General features: G+C 30.4%; 1 protein-coding gene across 2 annotated transcripts in view; it reads right to left on the reverse strand.

Annotated features, from left to right (window-relative positions):
• The window catches only part of SI (sucrase-isomaltase), a 97,245-nt gene that overhangs the window by 38,373 nt on the left and 34,511 nt on the right, over window positions 1-24,361 (reverse strand). For both annotated transcript variants that reach the window (XM_001159286.5, XM_063806569.1), the window contains 14 exons: window positions 23,618-23,772; window positions 22,565-22,649; window positions 21,756-21,812; window positions 20,578-20,702; window positions 19,067-19,155; window positions 16,067-16,116; window positions 15,188-15,358; window positions 13,378-13,533; window positions 6,233-6,439; window positions 3,911-4,065; window positions 2,286-2,454; window positions 644-740; window positions 435-547; window positions 221-346 (listed from right to left, as the gene is read on the reverse strand). In XM_001159286.5, the coding sequence (XP_001159286.2) occupies window positions 221-346; window positions 435-547; window positions 644-740; window positions 2,286-2,454; window positions 3,911-4,065; window positions 6,233-6,439; window positions 13,378-13,533; window positions 15,188-15,358; window positions 16,067-16,116; window positions 19,067-19,155; window positions 20,578-20,702; window positions 21,756-21,812; window positions 22,565-22,649; window positions 23,618-23,772 (1,755 nt within the window). The remainder of the gene's footprint in view (window positions 1-220; window positions 347-434; window positions 548-643; window positions 741-2,285; window positions 2,455-3,910; window positions 4,066-6,232; window positions 6,440-13,377; window positions 13,534-15,187; window positions 15,359-16,066; window positions 16,117-19,066; window positions 19,156-20,577; window positions 20,703-21,755; window positions 21,813-22,564; window positions 22,650-23,617; window positions 23,773-24,361) is intronic.

Consider the following 24,361-nt stretch of genomic DNA (forward strand, 5'->3'; position numbering starts at 1 on the left):
AGTATTAGGGAGGGAAAAGGAAAAGGAATGGTATTTCTTCCTCTCCTTTATCAGTCTGACAAAGACACTGTTTATAAATCTCATATCCAATACATAAGGTGCCAGTAAAAAAAGCTAAGCATTATTACCAGCTGCTTAAATTAAAGTATACATGTTTAATTATTTCATTCTACTTTTACATATTCCATATTTAACATTGTTTTAAAATTGATATACATACATAGGGGATGTTAGCAGCCACCATAGCGTCATATAATTCCCGAACCTCTGAAGTATTTGCATATCCATAACGACATAATTGGAATCCCAAAGCCCAATAAGCTGGCATGACTGGATGGCCAATTACCTTTAAAAAAAATTCATGTGTGAACTAAGAGAATTACTTTATGCTATAAAAATTTTTAATTTTTTTTAAAAGAAATATGCAATCATACTTCATGGTATTGCTTTGTTGCAACTTCTGGAGTTGGGCCCAAAAACATATAAAAATCCAAGATCCCTCCAACTGTACGGTAAGTTAGAGCAGGAGTTGGCTGGAATGTAACATCTGGAAATCCAAAATAAGATCCCATTTTCATGTATGTATACTAGTTTATGAAAAAGTCACATAAAATAAGAGACATTCAACAAATGATTTTTTTACCCATTGCATTGCTGTTGAGTAAGAAAACACCATGAGCATTGCCCTCCTCTTCCAGAGCCATGTAATAGGGATGAAATCCATAGGAATTAAGTTTGTACTGAAATATGAAAAATATGCACAATATATTTTAAGTAACAATAGCATGTGAATTTAATCAATGTTATTTTAAAATTTATTATACAATCGAGACTTGATATTTAAATTCCCGTTTCCCAACCTTAAGCTATGCTTCAGTTAAAATAAATGTGTCTCCCTAGAAAATAATTGTTTAAATTTTTCCTGCTTTCGTGTAGTTTACAAATATGTTTCTATAATATTTGTATATTAATAGAAATTAATATACAAATATGTATATATTTGTATTAATATACAAATATGTAACAACTACAAATGCTTCCACATTAAATGACATAGAATACTATTGCCATTAGAGTAGTTTGGTTTATTTCCAGAGGTTATGTGTTTAACTTATCTATAAATTGGTATTTTTTCCATAGTAAAATGTCCTGGAAATGATAAAAGTGATGAATACAATTAAACTGTCCAGAAAATATCTTGTTTATATATTTTATATTTATAGAACATTTAAAGTTTTATATTTATAAAATATTTCATTGTTTCATACTGTAATCATAGTCAGATTTTATTAGATTATATACTTTTGATTCTTTATATATATAAAATTACCAGTGAAATAGATTTTATAGTAATTTATTTTTAGTAATATACAAAATTACTAGTGGAAGTAATTTTAGATATCAAGAATCAAAAGTATATTAGTCTAATAATATTGGTACAAATGCTGAAGGGATTTTAAGAAATCAGTTTTGGTAAAATGTATTCTTTCAAGTTAGTGTTAATAGAAAACAGCCTTCAATAACCTAAGTTTGGAGTATTATGATATAAATGCAAGCTGTTTGAGCACCTAACAATAAAAAATGCTTACAATAGTTCACAGACTTATAGTATGGTACTGAATATATCCTTTTAAGTATACATCACATGTGAAAAATACAAATAGAATAATTTTTATTAAAATATATTTTTATGATAAGTTTGGAATGTTATAGATAATATTATTTGTTGCACAGTACATTAAATATTCATAAAATCTGTTGCATTAACAAGACAAATCTTTGGAAAAAGAGTCATGAGTATATAAAAACACATTGTAAAGATGTAATTAGCAGTTTGGCCACATAAAGTTACCCAACTGGTTATAGGTTGGGTATATAGTAGGTTATAAAGGGAAAAAACATCAAATCAGTACCTGAGAAGTAAAAACAATCAAGAAAAACTTTAGGCAGTTATTTTCTAAAAGCTGGAGTAAAGGTAAACTTGACAGGGAATACAGAATCAGCATATTCTTTGTATGCATTTGAAACAGTTAAGGTATTGAGTCAAAGCCTGGCTTCTCACAGTAGTCAAGCAAATTGTTATCCATCCACTCCTCTACTTCCACCTGTAATTTATGGTGACTTTTTGGGTTTGTTTCTCAGAAAATTGCTATAGCTGCTCTGGAGATCTCTAGCTAATGCCTTTGTCATTACTTCAATCCTAAAGCACAGGCCCATAAAGAAGTGGCTTGGATTCTACTCATGGTCTTAGTTGCCTCGTGGAGTGGTCACATGTTGGTACCTACACCAGGGGGTTGGTCTCTTGTGAACATTCCCCAAGTATTCCAGTTCAGATCTCGCTTAAATGCTGTATGTTCCACTTCCCCAAAACCATATATATATTCTGATGGCAGGCGAGTCGATATTTGAATGAACTGGTCATTAAAAGCAAATCCAGGCAGCCAAGAATCCCAACTGAAAACAAAAGAAAATAAAGCTATGTCTGTCAAAATATATGCAACGTAGTATCACAAATAATAATGGTAATTCTTTCTTAGATTATCTAAAAATCAATATTATTTTCCATATTCCTAATTATACCTAGGTACCAAATGGAAATAGATGATTAATCTAATACATGTTTTCTTTTAGCTAAGTTAAGGAATATGTAAAATATGTTTCATATACTTATAGGAGAATCATAATATAAATAATATGATTGCACGTTTTTCTTTAGACAAGTATTCCTTTTAAAAATAAAATTAATATGAAATCATAAATGACTTAGTAATGTGTGACCTAGAAATTAAAAGGTCTCAATTTTCCTGCTCCCTTGAGATAATCACAATACATTTTTTTCTACATATGGAATAAAAATAAATCAATATTATAATGAATTTTACGTTTAACGGATTTTCAAATGTTGAACTCTCTCCAATTACTACTGCCAATTGTGTTTTTCTTCCTTTATTTTATGTTCATAAAAATAGCTGTGTATGAAGAAATGTGTTACAAGAAACATATTATTATTCAACTCATTTGCAAGAAGAACATAAAGAGGAAAGAAAGTAACATGGGCAAGGAGAGGAAGCATCAGTATTACAAGTAATCTGGGCATATTTTAACTTTTTATATTTATTATTTTGGAAAACTATTTAATCGAGAATAATGCTTGTCAAATGACAATAAATAATGCCCTTGCACCAGGATATTTTTATAAAATGACTTAGCTTCCCATGTTTTTGAACAAAAATATTGTCATAACAACAAAATTATTAAAATAATCCAGATATAGTTTTAGATATTATTTGTACATATCTTGACAATACCAGAAAACATCCTGATAACATCATCTAAGGAATGGCATGGCAAACTTAAATTACATAAAAGTATATTTTAATATGTTATAGTTTATAGATCTTTTGAATAAAATAAAGACTACAATTTTAAAATTAAATTTATTCATTGTAACATAAAAATATATCTAGACTTACGTGTTGTAACTTATTTTCACTAATACCTGGCAGATAAATTATTAATTCTATCAGATTCAAGCACCAATAAAGTATTTCAACAGTTTTAATAAAATATTTACTTCACTTGTTTCCAAATACTTATTTTTGCCAACACTCATCATGCTTTTTAAAAGAGGTTTTGGTTTTGGTTCTCAACTTGATTAGAAGAATCAGTCTGATACTAATAGTGAAATTGAACACCTCCAAAGTGTAGATAAAATTGTGGGCCAATCCTTTAAAATAGTCCCATGGACTATGTTTAGCTAGAAATATTAAAATGGGCAAAGTTATTTAACACGACTTAAATTTTTTTGTGTGATGCTACTCTAGGACAGTGAAGGCTGTTAATCATTTTACTTTTCCCTTCCTAAGCTAAAATTAAAATATCCTTTATATCAAATAATTCAATTACTTACATGACTCTTCCACTGCTTCTCCGTCGAATCTGGATGCCAAAAGGATTTTCCTTGATTTCCACATCATAAAGTCTGTCTTCATAAGTACTTATTGGGGTGGTTGGAATGTTTAACGGTACTGGTACTTCATATCTCTTCTTTTGGGGATCATAAATCTATTGCACATAAGTAGTAAAAAAGTTTATTCTGATTGCTGACATAGCATGTACATATCATGAACTAAGTTAAATAATGGCTCAAACAAGAATATTTAGAATTTTTCTCCATATAATTTCTAATTCTACATTCATGGTCCATATAACCATATCAATATAGAATTCCACATACACATTTATAATGGGTCCTAACTGAGTACTGCATTTTTGAACCTTTAAAAAATGTTTCGTGATTTGTTTTCTAAATAATAAGAAATCAAAACAAAAATTTTAGAGCTAAATATTCTGTTGTATGGGTATACCAAAATTATTTCATGGTTAAAAACAGAAGTTGTTTCAATATTTTTTGTCATACATATTATATTATACAATAAACCCTAATGCTAATTTATGTTTATTTGTGTTTTTATTTCTTCAGCACATTTCTTAAATACCACTAGGGTCTGAGTATACTTACCGTTTTAGGGTCTTTGATAACTATTGACAAACTGCTTTCCAGAATTTGTTTACTGATTAATATTCTCACCAAAATGTGTACTCTAGTGCTAATATATGTTAAATTAAAAGCATTTATTTTTCATTGTTAATCATTTCATTTCCTACTTATGAGGTTTCATCTTTTTCTACATTATTATTCAACATTTATGTTCCACTGTACTTTAAACTGCATTTTGCTCCTGGAATTTTTAATGAGTGTAATTATGTTGATATTTTAGTTTCTTCTGTTAAATGTCTTCTTATGAGAGGTCTTGATATTTTTTCTTGATTACATGAGTTGGAATTGCTTTCCCTATGTCACATCTTTATCAGATGTTTACCCATTTTTTTGTCCTCTAATTGTTTATAGTGTTTTTTGATGTGAAAACATATTTTATTTTTATGTTAGAAAATGTGTAGATTTTTACCTATGTCACTTAACGCCTTTTTATCTGTGGCTTGAAAGGCCTTTGCTAGCCAGATACAAAATAAATATGCAGCTAAATGTATTTTAGGCTTATGTTTAGTTTTCACATGGAACTCATTCTAAATTTTATTTTAGCATATGATTAAAAACAGACACTTTTTAATATAAATTATTAAATAACCTACCTCTTCATTATTAATTTGCGAACCTTTCTTCACACACACATCTTCTATGCTTTTGTGCCATCACACACACACACACACACACACAATCTTCTATGCTTTTGTGCCATCACACATACACACACACACACACACACAAAATCTTCCATGCTTTTGTGCTGTCTCGTTTCAATAAACAACCAGGCAATGCTATCTCCAGTTCCACACTGTTTTAATTATATGAATTTTTATTCTTTACCCATTGCTGAATTTTAACAATTGCAAGGTGTTTATTTTTTCAGAGAAACTTAAAAGTTATTTTATGAAGTCTCAAAAGATATTTCACTAAGATTTATATGAAAATACTTTAAAAGCAGCGACTGAGCTAAAGTGAATTAACATTTAAAATATCGTTTACTCTTATTTATAATTTTAAAATACTTAATATGAACATTTTTAATAATTTTTCTCCTTATAGATACTCCACTTGGTCCTATAATTTTTGATGATTTATTATTTGATTTTTTCATTTGAGTTTGCTAATGAGATTTGTTGCCATTTCTGCTTCTAAATAATGAGCAATAATGCACAAAAAAATCTTTGGAAATATAATTTTACATCTAGTTATTTTGTTGATATTTTAAATTTCTAATACTATTCTTAATGGATTCCTTTGGAATTCTTAAGTTAAAAAATGCTATCTCTAAAAGTTGAATGAAATTATTGCTTTGGTGTGTCTTATTGCATTGGCCAGAAAATTAAGACCACAACTTAAAAATAATGGAAACAGTAGGCATCCAATTTTGTTTATTTTAATGACACTATCAGCATAGTGTGATAATAAATGACTTATGTATTTTGTAAGAATTTAAATTTATTTTTAAAATCATCATTGTATTAATCACAAAGTTAGCAAGAATGAGCAGTTTCATTTATTGGGCACCTAGCTATGAGTTGTGTAGGAAAAATATTTGTATAGAATCAAAATATTATCAAATCTGTTAATAACCTTTAATATTACATTAAATATCAATCACAGGATTATTCAAAATCTCGTCTCATAAGATGAGTTAAGCTTTGGGGTAGTTTATATCAAGCATACCTTAAACTGCAACATATCATTTTTGTGATATTTCACCTCCACACGAAGAGTTGAGATGGGGTCAGAAGGTAACTTTATTCTGGCATTTGCAGTATTTAGTTGGAGGTCAGCTGTTATACCCATGGATGAATAGCGAGCTGAGTTGACTGAATAAGAGTTATCTTGTCTGGGAAAGTAACACTCAGGTGCTTTGGATAGAGAAGAACCCTAAAAACACAATGCACGTTCATTGCCAGAAATTATAAGCCTTGTAATATTTTACTCTTTAAAATTATACTGATGTTTAGTCACACATTGTATGATTTACAAGTTTCATTAATACAAAAATGAAATAACAGTTATAACGCAAAATATATTTTATGCAATTTGGGATCCCATGTACTAAAATTTTATACAAAATATTTACATTTACACTCTAGAGAAAGAATGGTAGAGCAGAAGGATCAAATGTCATACATTTTTTAACTCAAAAAATAGCATTAAATTGTGTTGTCTGCAAAAGCAAGTATATTACTAATAAATTTTGATTCCATGTTTGTTCTTACTCTTCATAGTGATTGTTCATTATTGTGTATAAAAATGGCATTATAACATGCCTCTAAAGGGCAAGTGCTAGAATTCTGTTACTTATAATGAAACTCTCAATCCTTCTTTTTTTAACATGTTCTTATACTGGTTAATTACATCCTGACCTGGATTTGAAATAGGAACCCTGGCCAAGAATCAGAGTTGATTGGTTTAACATAGAAGTGAGAGATAAAACCTAAGAAAAAGAATTATAAACTGTGGCATTGATGGCTGGTTGCCATACCACAATCCATTCTCCCTATCTTCCTTGTTTATTAAATTATTATATTTTGGAGAGAAATATTACATTTATCTACATTTCCAATTTCCTTTTAAAGAAGTTGTGTAAGTCCTCATAAAAGCTCTTTAAAAGAAAGGGGCCTAAGCTGACTAAATTGAGATACTCTGTTTGACTCATCTTCTTCAGGGTGTACTGTCTGGCTTCTATCTAAAGTGAACAATTTCATCTGTGTACCCTATCCCAGGCCTCCTTACCTATAAAAATATTTCTCCCTCAATTCTCCACCCTCTCTCTTGCATCAATAATATTTCATTCATTATGTTATTTTTAACAGCATAAACTGATTTTATTTCTCTCATTTTTTTAGAGTAAATGTCACTTCAGTAACTTCTCTGACTACTGTTCTATTTTTTCTGCTTTCTTTACAGCAAAACATAGAAGTGTTCATCATACTCACTATCTCTAATTTGTCCCTTGATTTTCTCTTGAACTCACTCTAACCAGGCTTTTATCCCTAGTACTACATCTAATGTTTGCATGTTAAAGTTACCAAAGACTTCCATGTTGCCAAATCCACATGTCAGTTTCCAGTCCTTATCTTACTGACAAACAATTTGCATAGTTGATCATTTCTTCCATTCTAAATGCTTTGTTCAATTGGCTTCCAGGACCCAGTATGTTATTTCCAACCCAATACTTGAGCTGTTCTTTCTAAGCCTCCTTTGTCATTTCCTCCTTGGCTAAAGTTTGTAATCACCCAGGGTTTAGTCTTTGAACACTTCTCATCTATTCAAGCTTATTTCATTGACGATATCATGCTACCACATGGCCTTAAACACAGAAATGAAAGTCTCAGCAATAGAATCATACAGGCAGAGGAAAGAACTTCAGAGCTTCAAGATGAGGTTTTTGAATTAACTCAATCCAATAAAGACAAAGAAAAAAGAAGAAGACAATATGAACACAGCCTGCAAGAAGTCTGGGATTATGTTAAATGACCAAACCTAAGAATAGCTGGTGTTCCTGAGGAAGAAGGGAAATCTAAAAATTTGGAAAACATATTTGAAGGAATAATCAAAGAAAACTTCCCTGGCCTTGCTAGAGACCTAGACATCCAAATACAAGAGAGCTCAAAGAACACTTGGGATATTTGTCGCAAAAAGGTCATTGCCTAGACACATTGCTGTCAGGTTATCTAAAGTTAAGATGAAGGAAAAAATCTTAAGAGCTGTGAGGCAAAAGCACTAGCTAACCTATAAAAGAAAACAGCAGATTTCTCAGCAGAAACCCTACAAGCTAGAAGGGATTGGGGCTCTATCTTCAGCCTCCTTAAACAAAACAATTATCAGCCAAGACTTTTGTATCCAGAAAAACGAAGGTTCATAAATGAAGGAAAGATATAACCTTTTTCAGACAAACAAATGCTGAGAGAATTGTCCACTACCAGAATCAGTACTACAGAAACTGCTAAAAGGAGCTCTAAATCTTGAAACAAATCCTAGAAATACATCAAAATAGAACCTCTTTAAAGCATAAATCTCACAGGACCTATAAAACATAATAAAAAAACAAGGTATACAGGAAACAAATAGCACAATGAATAGAATGGTACCTCACATCTCAATACTGACATTGAAAGTAAATGGCCTAAATGCTCCACTTTAAGGACACAGAATTACAAAATGGATAACTATTCACCAACCAACTATCTGCTGCCTCCAAGAGACTCACCTAACACATAAGGACTCACACAAACTCAAGATAAAGGGGTAGAAAAAAACATTCCATGCAAACGAACACTGAAAGCCAGGAGAAGTAGCTATGTTTATATCAGACAAAACAAACTTTAAAGCAACAGCAGTTAAAAAAGGCAAAGATGGACATTATAAAATGATAAAAGGCCTTGTCCAACAGGAAAATATCACAATCCTAAATATATATGCACCTAACACTGGAGGTCCCAAATTTATAAAACAATTACTAATAGACCTAAGAATTGAGAGAGTCAGCAACACAGTAATAGTGGAGGACTTCAATACTCCACTGATAGTACTAGACAGATCATCAAGATGGAAAGTCAACAAAGTAACAATGGATTTAAACCATACCCCAGAAAAAATGGACTTAACAGATATTTACAGAACAGTCTACCCAACAACCACAGAAGATACATTCTATTCATCACATGGAACTTTCTCCAAGATAGACTGTATGATAGGGCACAATAAATTTAAGAAATTTGAAATTATATCAAGCACTCTCTGAGACCACAGTAAAATAAAACTGGAAATCAACTCCAAAAGGAACCTTCAAAACCATGCAAATGCATGCAAATTAAATAATATGCTCCTGAATGATCATTGGGTCAAAAATAAAATCAAGTTGAAAATTTAAAAAGTCTTCTAACTGAATGACAATAGTGACACAGCCTATCAAAACCTCGGGGATACAACATACGCAGTACTAAGAAGAAAGTTCATAGCCCTAAATGCCTACACCAAAAAGTCTGAAAGAGCACACATAGACAATCTAAGGTCACACTTCAAGGAACTAGAGAAACAAGAACAAATCAAACCAAAACTCAGAAGAAGAAAGGAAATAACCAAGATTGGAGCATAACTAAATGAAATTGAAACAAAAAAAATACAAAAGACAACTGAAACAAACATCTAGTTCTTTGAAAAGATAAATAAAATTCATAGATCATTAGCAAGATTGATCAAGAAAAGGAGAAAGTCCAAATAAGCTCAATTAGAAATGAAATGCGAGATACTACAACTGACACCACAGAAATACAAAAGATCATTCAAGGCTACTATGAACACCGTTACACACATAAATTAGATGACCTAGAAGAGATGGATAAATTCCTGGAATGACACAACCTTAAATCGGGAAGAATTAGATAACCTCAGCAGATCAATAACAAGAAGTGAGATTAAAATGGTAATAAAATTACCAACAAAAAAATGTCCAGGGCCACATGGATTCATAGCAGAATTTTACCAGAAATTCAAAGAATAATTGGTACCAATCTATTGACATTATTCCACAAGAAAGAGAAAGAGGGAATCCCCCCTAAATTGTTCTATGAAGCCAGTATCACCCTAATACCAAAACCAGGAAAGGACATAACCAAAAAAGAAAACTACAGACCAATATCCCTGGGAACATAGACGCAAGAATCCTTAACAAAATCCTGGCTAACCAAATTCCAAATTCAACAACATATCAAAAAGATAGCCCAACATGACCAAGTGGGTTTCATACTAGGGATACGGGGATGGTTTCACATATGCAAGTCAATAATTGTGATACACCACATAAACAGAATTAAAAACAAAAATCACGGGATCATCTCAATAGACACAGAAAAACATTTTAAACATCCAGCATTCAGCAAAATCGGCAAACAAGGGACATACTTCAACGTAATAAAAACTGTCTATGACAAACCCACAGCCAACGTAATACTGAATGGGGAAAAGTTGAAAGCATTCTCTCTGAGAACTGGAACAAGACAAAGATGGCCATTCTCACTTATTTTCAACATAGTACTGGAAGTCCTAGCCAGAGCAATCAGACAAGAGAAAGAAAGAAATGGCATCCAAATCAGTAAAGGGGAAGTCAAACTGTCGCTCTTTGCTGATGATATGATTGTTTACTTAGAAAACCCTAAAGACTCCTCCAAAAAGCTCCTAGAACTGATAAAATAGTTCAGCAAAGTTTTTGGATACAAAATTAACGTACAGAAGTCAGTAGCTCTTTTATAAACCAAAAACAACCAAGGTGAGAATCAAATAAAAAACTCAACCTCTTTTACAATAGCTGCAGAAAATAAAATAAACTAAAATACTTAGGAGTATACCTAACCAAGGAGGTGAAAGACCTCTACAAGGAAAACTACAAACACTACTGAAAGAAATTATAGATGACACGGATGGAAACACATCCCATGCTCATGGATGGATAGAAAGAATATTGTGAAAATGACCATACTGCCAAAACAATATACAGATTCAATGCAATTTTCATCAAAACACCATCATTATTCTTCACCAAACTGGAAAAAAACAATCCTAAAATTCATATGGAACCAAAAAAGACCATGCATAGCAAAAGTGAGAATAAGCAAAAAGAACAAATCTGGAGGCATCATATTACTTAATTTCAAACTATACTATAAAGCCATAGTCACCAAAATAGCATGGTACTGTATAAAAATAATCACCTAGACCAATGGAACAGAATAGAGAACCCAGAATTAAACCCTGATACTTAGAGCCACCTGGTCTTCGATAAAGCAGACAAAAACATAAAGTGAGGAAAGGACATCCTATTCAACAAATGGTGCTACGATTATTGGCAAGCCACATGCAGGAGAATAAAACTAGATTCTCATCTCTCACCTTACACAAAAGTCAACTCAAGGTGGATTAAGGACTTAAATCTAAGACCAGAAACTACAAAAATTCTAGAAGATAGCATTCTAGAAATTGTCTCAGGCAAGGATTTGATGACCAAAAAACAAAAGCAAATCCAATAAAAACAAAGACAAACATCTGGGACTTAATTAAACTAAGATCTTTTGCAGTGCAAAAGGAACAGTCAGCAGAGTAAACAGACAACCCACAGAGTGGGAGAAAATCTTCACCATCTATACATCTGACAAAGAACGAATATCCAGAATCTACAACAAACTCAAATAATTTAGCAGGAAAAAACAAACAAACAATCCCTTCAAAAAGTGGACTAAAGGCAAGAATAGACAAATCTCAAAAGAAAAGATGAACAAATGGCCAACAAACATATGAAAAAATGATCAGCATCACTAATGATCAGGTAAATGCAAATTAAAACAACAATGTAATACCACCTTACTCCTTCAAGAATGGCCATAATCAAAAAATAAAAAAAAATAGATGTTGGCATGGATTCAGTGAAAAGGGGACACTTCTACACTGATGGTGGGAATGTAAACTAGTACAACCACTATGGACAACAGTGTGGAGATTCCTTAAAGAATTAAAAGAAGAACTACTATTTGATCCAGCAATCCCGCTACTGGGTATCTACCCAGAGAAAAAGAAGTAATTATGCAAAAAAGATACTTGCACGTGCACGTTTATAGCAGCACAATTGCAATTGCAAAAATGTGGAACCAAACCAAATGTTCACCAATCAATGAGTGGATAAAAAAACTGTGGTGTATATATATACATATATATATGTATATATATATATATGTAACATTAGCCTTATATATATATATAACATTAAAATTATTTAATAGGAAAGATAAAATTTCACATTTTCATGTTTAGAAGATATTTATTCTTTAGTAAAATGAATTGTTCCCACCTGTCCTTTATATTCGTTTTGATAAAGTTAGCATACTTTGAATGCAAAGGGGAATGGATGTGTATTTGGCTGAAAAGAGGCAACTTAAGAGAAGGTTTAGAGAAGTGAACTTCACTATTTGACTTTTATTGATTTTAGAATCTTTTCTTCTCCTTACTTTTTCTGTTCTTATATTCTTCCCTATTCTTCACTAGTGATACAGATTATGCTGCTTTAACAATTAATGGAGAGAAATTGGGATAATTTCTCTGGAGGCAGAGATTCTATGCATCTCTTTATACAAATGTAAATGTCTCTGGGAAATTGCTGACAAATATGTCTTGACTCGCCTCAGTGATATAACAGATGCATTTAGTTATTTGGTTATATTAAATAAATATATTTGTTGACAAAACTCAATGATGTAATGAAAAGCCCAGAATTTGAAAAACAGGCATAGCAAGAGGAATGTTTTACAATGTCCTTCCTGTGACATTGGTAAAAACACCTGCCATCCTCAGCCATCATCATTTTGTTAAAATGAAAGCCAAAATAACTGGCAAGAGATTATCATCCTTAGTGGAAGAGAAGTAGCCCATTACTCAACATCATATGTCTTAATAACTTGAGACAACTCTTTCAAAATAGTGTCCACTACTGGCATATCTTACCCAAACGAGCAAATCAGCTACAGTCAACACCAAGTAGAGTGTAACTCTCAGACAGAGTATTAATTTTTAAGTAAAGTTACATTATCCAAAGTGCCTGGAAAGCAATTTACACATCAATTCAGCCTGGCATTTACTAAGATATGTCTTTGGATAATTAATTAAGATAAAAGTGAATTGCCTGTCAGAGATGCTAACTTCAAATTCCAAATGATTATCTACTTGAATTTAGTTTATATGCTGCAGATTTAAAATTATAACATGTAAAATTTGCATCAAAATGCTTATGTGATAACCATATCATGAGTAATAATTAAAATTATTATTACCGTTCGCCATACACAGCCACGTTGTGTGCACTTTTGTTCAGTTGCCAAATCTGCATCTGGATAACAATTAAATCTTTCATTTTCAGAGAAAATTTGATTCCATTGAACACTAAAGTTTCTTCCAAGATTAAGTTTGAGATCTGCAATTAGGAGAACCTTTGAAGACAAAAAAAAAAGAAAAGAAAGAAAGAAAAAAAAAACACAAACAAACAAAAACATTAAACACTGTATCTGATCATTGGATGATTTAAAAAAACATTTTACATTTCACAAAATGTGGCAACGAGGGCAATTCTTCAAATTAAATCATTAATAGTTTTGATAAAATACTAGAAAAACAGAAAATATATATGCAATATATATGCGTGTATTTATGTATATATATACATATATGTACATATGTCACACACATAGAATTGTGTCTATAATTGGGATTTCAAAATTATGTTTGATTATTGCTTATATGCCTTGGGAATAATGTGAGCAAGATTTATCCCACACCTAGATTTTCATCTGCATAGCTTACTTTTTGATACCCATCAAACATAATTGCAAAACTTTAAGGAATGAAAATTCATATAAAGATCAATCTATGCACAGCAGAATTATGAAGGTATACACAGCAGAATTATGAAGATTATATATATATAATATATATATTTATAAGCATAAAAGTGGACATACAAATAGCCACAGATAGACCTTTATATTGCATACATAACCAATAAAATTATTTTTTATTATTCCCTCTTTTAATCTCTATTAGAGTCATAAAGTTCACAATAAGCTTGTATTACTTAATTTATATCAATTTATTCTTATAGTGCTAGGAAATATAAATCATAATATGCCTATTAAATAAAAAATAATTGACCAGTACATATTTTCTGAAAACTAATAATTGAAAAGCCCTGGGCCAGAGGTCTTACGAGTTAAAACAAAAATATTATAAGACAATGTTCTATATCTTAAATAATTCAGAAATTATTTATGGTAATATTACTAATAATTCAGTATTATATAAATGGAGAAAAGGTAAATGACAAAAATAATTGCTTTCGTGTTTTTAAATATTACAGTCTCTTTTTTAATACATCAGTCTACTACCCAAAGCAACATTATGATTGAAATATTACATTTTGCAAATGAGAAAGCTAAAATAATGAGAGATTGATTTAATGCGTTTAGAAGCAGAGATAGCAGAGTTATAATCTGTGCATCCAATAACAGTGCATCCAATTTTGTTATTTTTTCCCCTCTATACTACAACTGTAAAAAGAGACAAAAATCACAATATAAGGAAGGCTTTCTACAGGAGAAGAAAAGTGTAAACACAAAATTAAAGTTAGAAAAGTACAAGATATATTTTGAGGACAATGAGACCTCACTAAAAAAGAAACAGGAGAAAGACTAAAGAAATGAACAAAACCAATTTGTTAAAGAATCTAAAGCAGCTAAAACATTTGGGATTTTCTTTTGTGTGCAATAGGTAGGTTGGAGTTCAGATTTGAAGAATTTTTATGGAAAATATTAGAAAGTCCCATATAATTAGAATGCATGAGAAAATGAAATATATATAGAGAAATAACAAGGAATTCCCTTCATGTTGATATCTAAATACAAATTGGATTGACATAAATTGGAATATTGTTCAGAAAAAGTGAAGAAAAAAATGAAGGGAAGAAGGAAGCAACGAAGGGAAGAAAGGAAGACACACTGTGAGGAGAAATAGGATAAGTGCCTGAATGGTTACATAATATTAAATGTGAGATTATATGATAGCTAAAATATTTTAAAAGATTGTAATTACCTGGTTAGAAGCATCATAAGTGAAATTGGAATGAGCGTTCATTGGTTGATTATTTTCCGCCACTCTAACTTCTGTAACACTGTCTGTCAACCCAAGGATTTTTACAGTCTGAAATGCTAAGGTAGTTCCTTCCTGATATGATGAATGTGTGCACACAATATCTAATGTGTTCTGAGAAAAATAGTATAAGGTATTATATATTAGGTCATCAGATACAAACCTGAAATAACAATACCGATAAGAAATAGGAAAAAAAGGTCATCATCTACATCTCTATTCCCACCAGCTCTCCTCATCCAAGTAGCACATAGAAATATACTCATTAATATCTATTTTCATTTTTATATATATGCCAGAAAATTTTATTTTCAGAGATAACCTTAATTACTCATATGCAACACATATATACTCATTCTTATTCTAGCCCTAACATTGATGAAGAATAATTTAGCTTTGCTAAAGAAGAATGTATGAAAAAACCCAAAATCTATGAAAAAATCATTTCTATTAACTATTCAAAATTTAATAAACCAAAATCCACATCAATTATTACTGTGACTAATTCATTAAAACATTTTCAGATATGTTGAAATTGTTTTCCTAGGGCATGTTGCCTAAAACCAAACATAACATGTCAAGAAGTCTAAAGGTTTCTTTCCATCAATTACATGGTCACAAACTTTATAAAATTTTAAGGTAACAATTTATTTATAATTTAACAATTTAAATATAACAATTTAATTGAACAATTTATTTCATTACATTCCATTAAAATCTGTAGGCAAATGTAAACATCTTTTCCAAAAAATTCATCATAAAAGAATAACCTAGGCATGAACAAATTATACATTTAAGTATATGTACAAAGAGAGTGCTTACATTAGAAACTGAAAATGTGTATAATATGTAGTTGCCATTTTGTATGGTATCTGAAATGAAAAATATCGTGATCAGTACAAAATGCAATGTTAAATTCTCTGCTCTGGTTTTACACTTATATAACACTTAAGAAATTTGAACAAACTAGATGCTGTTTATTAATGAAGCATCCCAAACAGATTTTGTTTTTAAATTTTTTAATTGTCTCTAAATTATATAATAATGGTATTTCATTTTCACAGCAAGTAGAGGTAATGAATACATATTTGCCTTGCTTATTTTTTCAAAGACTACCAAGATATTTCTGGAAATTAAGAGAAAGCAAAACTTACAGTAAATAATATATAATTAAAAATGTATTATTTTGAAAGATATTCTCTCCCTTGTAAACCTCATAACAGTACATTTTTCTTAGGAAGACATGGCATATTATAATACATTTTACATCTTTTTATTTTTTTCTATTATTTTTGTATTCAAGGAAAACAATAAATCTGGAGACATGTTGAAGATTGAAATAAACTTTAGTCTGTAATTTAAATAAACTTTAATGAGGAAAATGGATGAATACAATGATTCTGTACAATATATGTAATATAACTTTTATTCAATGTATCTCTTTAAAGAAAAACTGAAGATAAGTACTGAAATAGTTTGTCATAAACAGTGTTAAAATATAAAGGGAATCCTAGGATTCATATAATATACTTTCCATAACACTAATTTGCTTAAAATTTTAGTCCTAGGAAAAAATATTATATTCAGAACCTGAACTGAAGATCACTTTACTGTCTCCATGTTTGCTTACAAATCTATTAATCAGAATTCTGGTTTTCTTTCACTTTTTAAATGCACATAGATACATAGGTATCATATTAGATAACTGATTGAATTATATTATTCATATTCTTAACTACTTACTTATATGAAAGTAAGCTATTCATATGCATCTTTATCAGTAGACAGTATGTATTTGGAATATTTATATAATTTGAGTAATAGGAATAATCTTATAATTGCTCCACACATGCTATCGATGGAGGTATTATCTCAACATTGTTTGATTGATGACTGCAAGTAATGTTAAGTTCAGCTGAAATCCACTTTTACAAAACTTCTATGTAGTAAGTTTTGGCTTACTACATAAGCCAGAGAATAGGTTTGGAATCTAATCTCACAGAAGAGCTCACCCTAGTGTGCTTACACCTCAGGGTATTTAAGAAAGAGCAAGAAGATTGGTCTGCTAAAATTGAATGAGAAATAGAAAGCAATACAGGATAATGTGTTTGTGTGTGTGTGCGTGCGTGTATGTGTGTGCGCGCATGCACGTGTGCACATGTTAAAGCACAAATAATAAGCTCTCTAGGTCGGGATAAAACTCTGTCTCCTAACTGAGTAAAATGGAGGATCAATAGAAGGTTTTGAGAAGAGATGCAATTACTGGAATCACCTTTTAAAATGATTACTCTACCTGCTGGATTGTAATAAAATTTTAAAAGGGGTTAAAAAGAGCTACAGGCCGGTTAGGAAGTTATTGCCCTAAATTAACATGAAAGATGGTGGTGACAGTGGAGGAACTGATGAGAGGCTTCAGATCAAAGTAGAACCAATGAAATCCTTAGGTTGTGAGAGATAATAGCCCATTCCAAGGTGTTGGCATCTGTAGAAATGAAGTTACCATCAACTGACAAAGGGAACACCATAGATGGAGCAGATACATGGTGGTAAGATCCAAGTTCTATCTTGGCAGATTATGTTTTAGATTTTTATTAGACAAACAAATAGAGAAGTACATAGAAGACTGGTTTGGAGATATAAATTTGAAAGTCAGGTAAATGGTATAAAAGACTACATTTATCAAGGAAAGGACTACTGGTAAAGAATAGTAATAATTAAAAGACAGAGAATATTTATAATTAATAGCTGTTAATGATACAAGTAATTCATAGCTTGCATTGAGAAAATCACCCAGAGAATAGATCTTTCATTAGAATAAGTTTGATTGCTAATACATTGATATAATGCCATAAATAAATGTAATTTATTTAAATGAATGTTAACTGAGGGTGAATGTAAGTCTTAGGAGAGAATTATAGAATCCTGTGGTAATTTTTAAATATACACATTTTCAAAAATAAATAAATAAATATTCACATGTTTCATATACATTTAAAGGCGTTTAGGATAGTCTTTTTCTTCTTGTTGTCCTTCCTATATTTATCTGTAACTCTTTAAAATTTGTACAAGGATATTCCTTAATACACCTGAGAAGTAGTTAATTAAAATAGAAGATAAACTATAATTTTTATACTCATATATAAAACACATACCTAACAGCCCTCTATTAGAAGAAATGAGATTTTTCTAAAAAGTTTCTAAAAATGTATAAGGAAAATTGTAAGTGAATAGTTAAATACAAATAGACAAACTTACTATGGCATAATTAGAAATACCATAGCACAAAATCACTTTTAAACATCTTGTTTGGTATATTGAATTCCCAAGTTTGGAGCTCAAGAAATTCAATGAAAGATAATAAGGAAAATAAGTTGTAAACAATTGATACGATGATATTCTTACCTCAAATAATTTGACATGAAATAACTAAATCTTTAAATGTTGGTTTTATTTTCTGTTTACAGTAACAAAATTTTAGTTATAATCACTACCTTACTTTAAAACAGTTGAAAATATAATGCAATTAGTATATCTGAGAATTTATTGAATATTTTAATCTAAAAGATAAAGATAGATTAAAAATCTTGCCAAAGACTTACAACAAACAAAAGCACAAAACTGGATATTTTAATTACATATAGATAAAGCAAATAACAATGTTAAAAGTTTTAAAGTAGCCTAAAAGCCTGAAACAGGTAAAAAAACATTAGGAATTAAAAATAAAAATTTGTGATATTTAAAAAATGATACAACCTATATCAATAAAGCCAAAACTTCCCATTATCAGAGTGAACATTTAAAGCGTATTACTTTCAGACTTACCTTTAGTTTCTCCATCATCCCAGAAAAAGTCTCCTTTGGCTGTGTTGTTTTCACCTAATGCGACTATAAGTCCTAGAGGATTCTTACGGCTGTTAAGAAAAATTAGGTGCATATATGATTAAAAATAAATCCATAATAATACAATATCCTATAAACAAGTCCACTTCAACCTGTCTGTTTTATGGGCCCTGAATTCAGTAAGGACATTGACATCAATAAATTTGTATTTATATGTATTAATAATTTACCGATATCAATGTTCTTATGTGAATACCGAAATAATTTATACATGTAGAAAATAAGTCAAAAGAATAAATGTAATAAATGCAATAATGGATTTTTTGAAGGCTGAGATACTTGCAAAATTGAAATAATATAATATTTTAATTCAAACAAGAAAAATTAAATGTCTTATTAAGGCTCAACTCCACCTGTATAATCCTAAATCTCAATGTATTATGTTTACATCTTATGAGAAAAAAAAATATGATTAAAATTAAAAAAAAGTTTAGTGGAATCTGTAAGAATCTTATAAATGAAATGATTATAACAGGAGTAATGAAATGTAGTCAAGAAATATGGTTTTTTTTTTTTTAGTTACATTTTACCAGGCATCTCCTGGACTGTATAGGATGTATTCCTTCCAGTATGCATTTACCAAAGTGTTTGTTGCTGTTGATCATTACAGCTCTGGTGTATAACAATTTTTTGAGAACATACTCTTGTATCAGTTACATTGTGATACTAGTCCATTCCAGAATGCCAAAACAGTTAAATTACTAATTACTAATGCATATCGCTAACATACTACATACAAGAAAAGAAAAAATAATATAATTTCAGATATTCTTAATGTTATGAAGAAAATACAGTAGGGTAAGGAATAAAGAGTAACTTCCTGTTGGGTTGTGGCAGAATAGGGAAAAGTATGTAAATTCAATACGGCACTTTCTGTGCTCTTTGTACTCAGAATGAACATGTGAGATGGAGCACCAGCATTTTCAAGTTTCTTTTATTTTTAGAAAATATTTCTGAGATTTACACTTAGTGAGCAATTTAGTTTCTCTCTCACTCTTTACCTAACATAAAATATCCAGTTCATTTATGAACTTAAAGCATTTTAGCAGAAAGAAATACATTGGGATTTATTTATGTATGGAAATTCAAATATGTAAAAATTAACAAATACTTCACTCAATTATATAACAAATATTCACATTTTGTATAGTTATTAAGAATCAAATATTATCTTTAATTATGCTAATGTGGGTAAATTTTTGATACAGGAAGTTAACTTCTAAGTAAATTAGAAATTTTGAAAATCAAGATATTTATAATAATATAAATAATTTCATTCTTTTTATAGCTATGATGGTTATAGTTCAGTATTACCTCTGTATGTCAAATATCTTCTGGTGCAGAAACTAAATATTATCTCTAATTCTTAATGCAAATATGAAATATTGATTTGAATTTTATTTTAGATTTCATCTAATGATTTTTCATTTTACCTTGCTGTTGTTGTTACATCTGGTTCTTGAATGGGGATGATATAACCTCCTCTAAGATGTAATCCTATTTTGTCTGCTGGAAGATACATATCAACCCGTTGTTTCCTCCATGGCCTTTTTGCACCCTAATAATTGGAAGATTAAAAACATTCTTAATATTATTGAAGACTTTAAACTCTATTTCACAAGAATTAAAAGGCATTTTTATTATGAGCAATTTATGTCATCCAAATGAATACGAATATATTGTTTTCTAACTTTAGGAGAATTTTTTTTCAGTTTCCTGAACAAAGTAGAGGAAAAATAAGTTCACTGTCTCAAAAATAAAAAAATCAACAAAAAGAGACTCATTTTCTTTCTACAATAATTAACAGTACTTTAATTAGCTTTTTTATTCTTTGTTTTGGTTTAAAGTTTATGCCTTTAGGAAGTATTTTCTTAAAATCATTATTTCTGTAAAAATAAAGGGTATACTTAGCCAATGTAAGTGATATGCAAAATAATATCATTTAAAATAAATATTGCAGGCCAGGCGCAGTGGCTCACGCCTGTAATTCCAGCACTTTGGGAGGCCATGGCGGGCGGATCACAAGGTCAGGAGATCGAGACTATCCTGGCCAACGTGGTGAAACCCCATCTCTACTAAAAAAAAAATTCAAAAAAAAGAAATAAAATAAATATTGCTCAAAAGGTCTTGTTCAATTGAAAAAATGGATGGTGTATTTGAGTGCTGTTACTTTGCCTCTTCAAGGTTGAAATAAAAGCCTTTTTCAGATATTTGAATATACCATATAAAAACAAATATATAAGACTAGCTCAGTACTCAAGTCTTCTGGAAATAAGATAAATACGTAAAATAGGAAAAAACATTAAAATAAGTTGCCACTCCTTCCTAAATTACTGCTAACCTTTTATTTCCAAAATTTAAAAATAAATAATATCTCTTTATGCTAAATAATATAACTTCATATTTGAGTCTAGCTCATGTGCAACAAAGGGTATACTTACACAAATTCTAACACATTTTTAAAGTCTGAAATTATTATTTTTTATAGTAATGACAGAAATTCTAAAAATATGTATGCTATGTAGTTAAGTTTCTATGGAATTAAGTGTCTATGTAGAAGTGTTTGAAAATATAATACTTGTGAGTCCATTAGTATGTTAAGGTTACTTACAGATTCATAATCATACCAAATAGCATCAGGGATGTAGGCACTCACAGTATCTGCTCCCTAAAATAAAGATAATATGTATTTTTTAATTTCAATTTTTAACAAAGAGGATCTTATCCAGTATTAAGTTGGGTTTTCATAGTCAAGGGAAAAAAACTTTATGTTGTTACACTCCAATATTTCCTATAGATAATAATCAAAGGGCTATTTTATTAGCTTTAGATAATATCATATTGTAAAACTTAAAAAAGCAAAGAGGTAAATAAAAAAGTAATTTAGATAGCAATTAAAATAATGCATGCATATATGTGTATTGTTATAAACCACATGGTCATTGTGAATGTGAATATGTTTATTTCTGTATAACTCAATGGACACATGCACCTTTTAAAAACAGGTAATAATTACCAACCCACTCCAGTGTTTCTCCAACATTTTCATCTGATCAGCGAGTTTTCCAGTTCCTCTTTATTTACAATTGAGCAAAATTTCAATGTATATGTCTACTTAAATGAGAACTCTTTGTTATTATGAATTGATTTTGATTTGATAATACAGTTTTTTTTTCCAGGAGAACAATAACTTCATACAATTTTCTTGTCCCCAGTTAGATATCACATATTTGGTAAGCAATCTACTTAATATTTTTATAACATTTTGAAATTTGTTTCACATCGTAGAATTCCAACTTGATATTTATCAGCTTGAAACAGTCCACTGAGTAACATCTATTATTCAGATGTTTTGTAATGTAGGGTCGATTTAGTTATGCAAAGTTCAAACAGTAAGGTTATTAAACCTGTAGAGCCTACCTGTTTTAGAACAGGAGTAATAAGTAATGCAGGGCCCCACAAAAACTCAGTGTCCTCAATCCAGCTGTTCGTATCCTCATAAAACCTAAGAACAATGACAATGTTTAAAGTATAATAATGAAAAAATAAGTTTATCCAAATTCCTGGTTCAGTTTATCTTTTCAGTTTTTTCCTGGGAATTGTTGTTATCTTGAATTGTGCTTGTTTCAGACGACATTTTCAATTCATAGTTCTTACATCCTTTATTGTTCATCTGACACTCAGGAAGGAAGGGAGGAAGGGAAGAAGGAAGAAGGGGGGAGTAGAAGAGGGAGAAAGGAAAAGGAAGAAATGAAGGAAAGAAGGAGGGGAGGGAGGATAGGAGGAAGGGATGGGAACAGAGGGAAGGAAAGTAGAAAAGGGGTAGGAAAGGGAAGAAGGAAGGAAGAAAAGAGAGAAGGAGAAAGTTTATCTCATACTCAGAAAAATCTATCACAGATGACAAGGTTACTTTTTATTTATACAAAAATTCTTCTGTTAAATTATTTTCTCCTATAAGATAGGTTCATAAAGTATCGGAAATCTTTCATGTTCTACTTTCTTCACTTAACTTTTTTGTGGTAAGCTCTAGTTTTTACCTGAATTTAAAAGGATCTTTAAGTCATCACAGAAAGGCCCTGCTCTGGTCAAAGATACATGCAAAGATAAGCACAATTTCCCTTTTTTGTAAGTTTTATACTCTACTCTTGATCTATATTGAGTTTATTCTTTCAATATTTAGTTGATGTATTTTTAAAAATTCTATGCTTAATCTCTTTACTGATATAATATCCTAACATATTTTATATATCTTTTCCTTGTAAGTTCTATTTAATTCTCTCATTTCTACCTAAATATTGTCCAATTAATTATATTTACTGGCATCATTATATAGCCCTTAAAATCATTTACACCAATGTAAAAACAAGTAGCAGAAATTTAATTGATATCTTGATTTACCTCCATTAAACTTTTCTGTGTATGTTTGAACATACTTTAAAAGGTATTATTATAATTATTGTACGTAGTACTCACTCATGAAGAACTGGTCTTGCTACTGTTTCTCCAAACACATGGGCTTTATAAAACAGAGTGTAGAGGAAGGGTAATAAGGTGTAGCGAATAGTTAAATACTGCCTTGATGATTTAACCAAAAGTGAATTCTGCCCAAAAAATGCAGGATCCTGATGCTGTGAGATAGAAAGAGAAATTAAAATAAGAAAGCTAAAGTATGAGTGAAAATTAAAGTAGAAGCATTTTAATCTGCTTTTTAAAGCAACTACATAAATTTCAGCTTGTTTATGAGAAATTAAAATTATTCCTATTTCATCATCAAAGTGTCTGAATGAATATTTCTAGGTTTTGTTATATGTTTTAATTAAACTTAATTTTGAAGAGGACATTTCAACATATTTAAAGCGTTGCCACAGAAATAATAAATTTTTTTTTTACAAAATAGAATTTTTATCTTGTAAATCAATGTTTCATGCTTCCTTGTACCCACAGCCTTTATCATGGAATGTTGTAATCCCTACCAGTGAAGGTGGAGGGTACCTACCCATGCTTCGATGTGGCGCTCAGTCATGCAAACTACTCTGGCCAATAGGATGTTATTATATGTGACACACTAAAGCAGAGGCTTGAAATGGGCTTGCCTAAGGACTTACTGTCTTATCCCATTGCTATTAGAATTATCACAGGTAGGTTGCTGGCTCAGGAACACAGTGAACAGAGCTACCTGGACAGCCTGTAGACTTACAATTTGTAGTGCAGCCTCTC

Source organism: Pan troglodytes, chromosome 2 (genome assembly GCF_028858775.2).
Source record: "Pan troglodytes isolate AG18354 chromosome 2, NHGRI_mPanTro3-v2.0_pri, whole genome shotgun sequence".
Lineage (NCBI taxonomy): Eukaryota > Metazoa > Chordata > Mammalia > Primates > Hominidae > Pan > Pan troglodytes.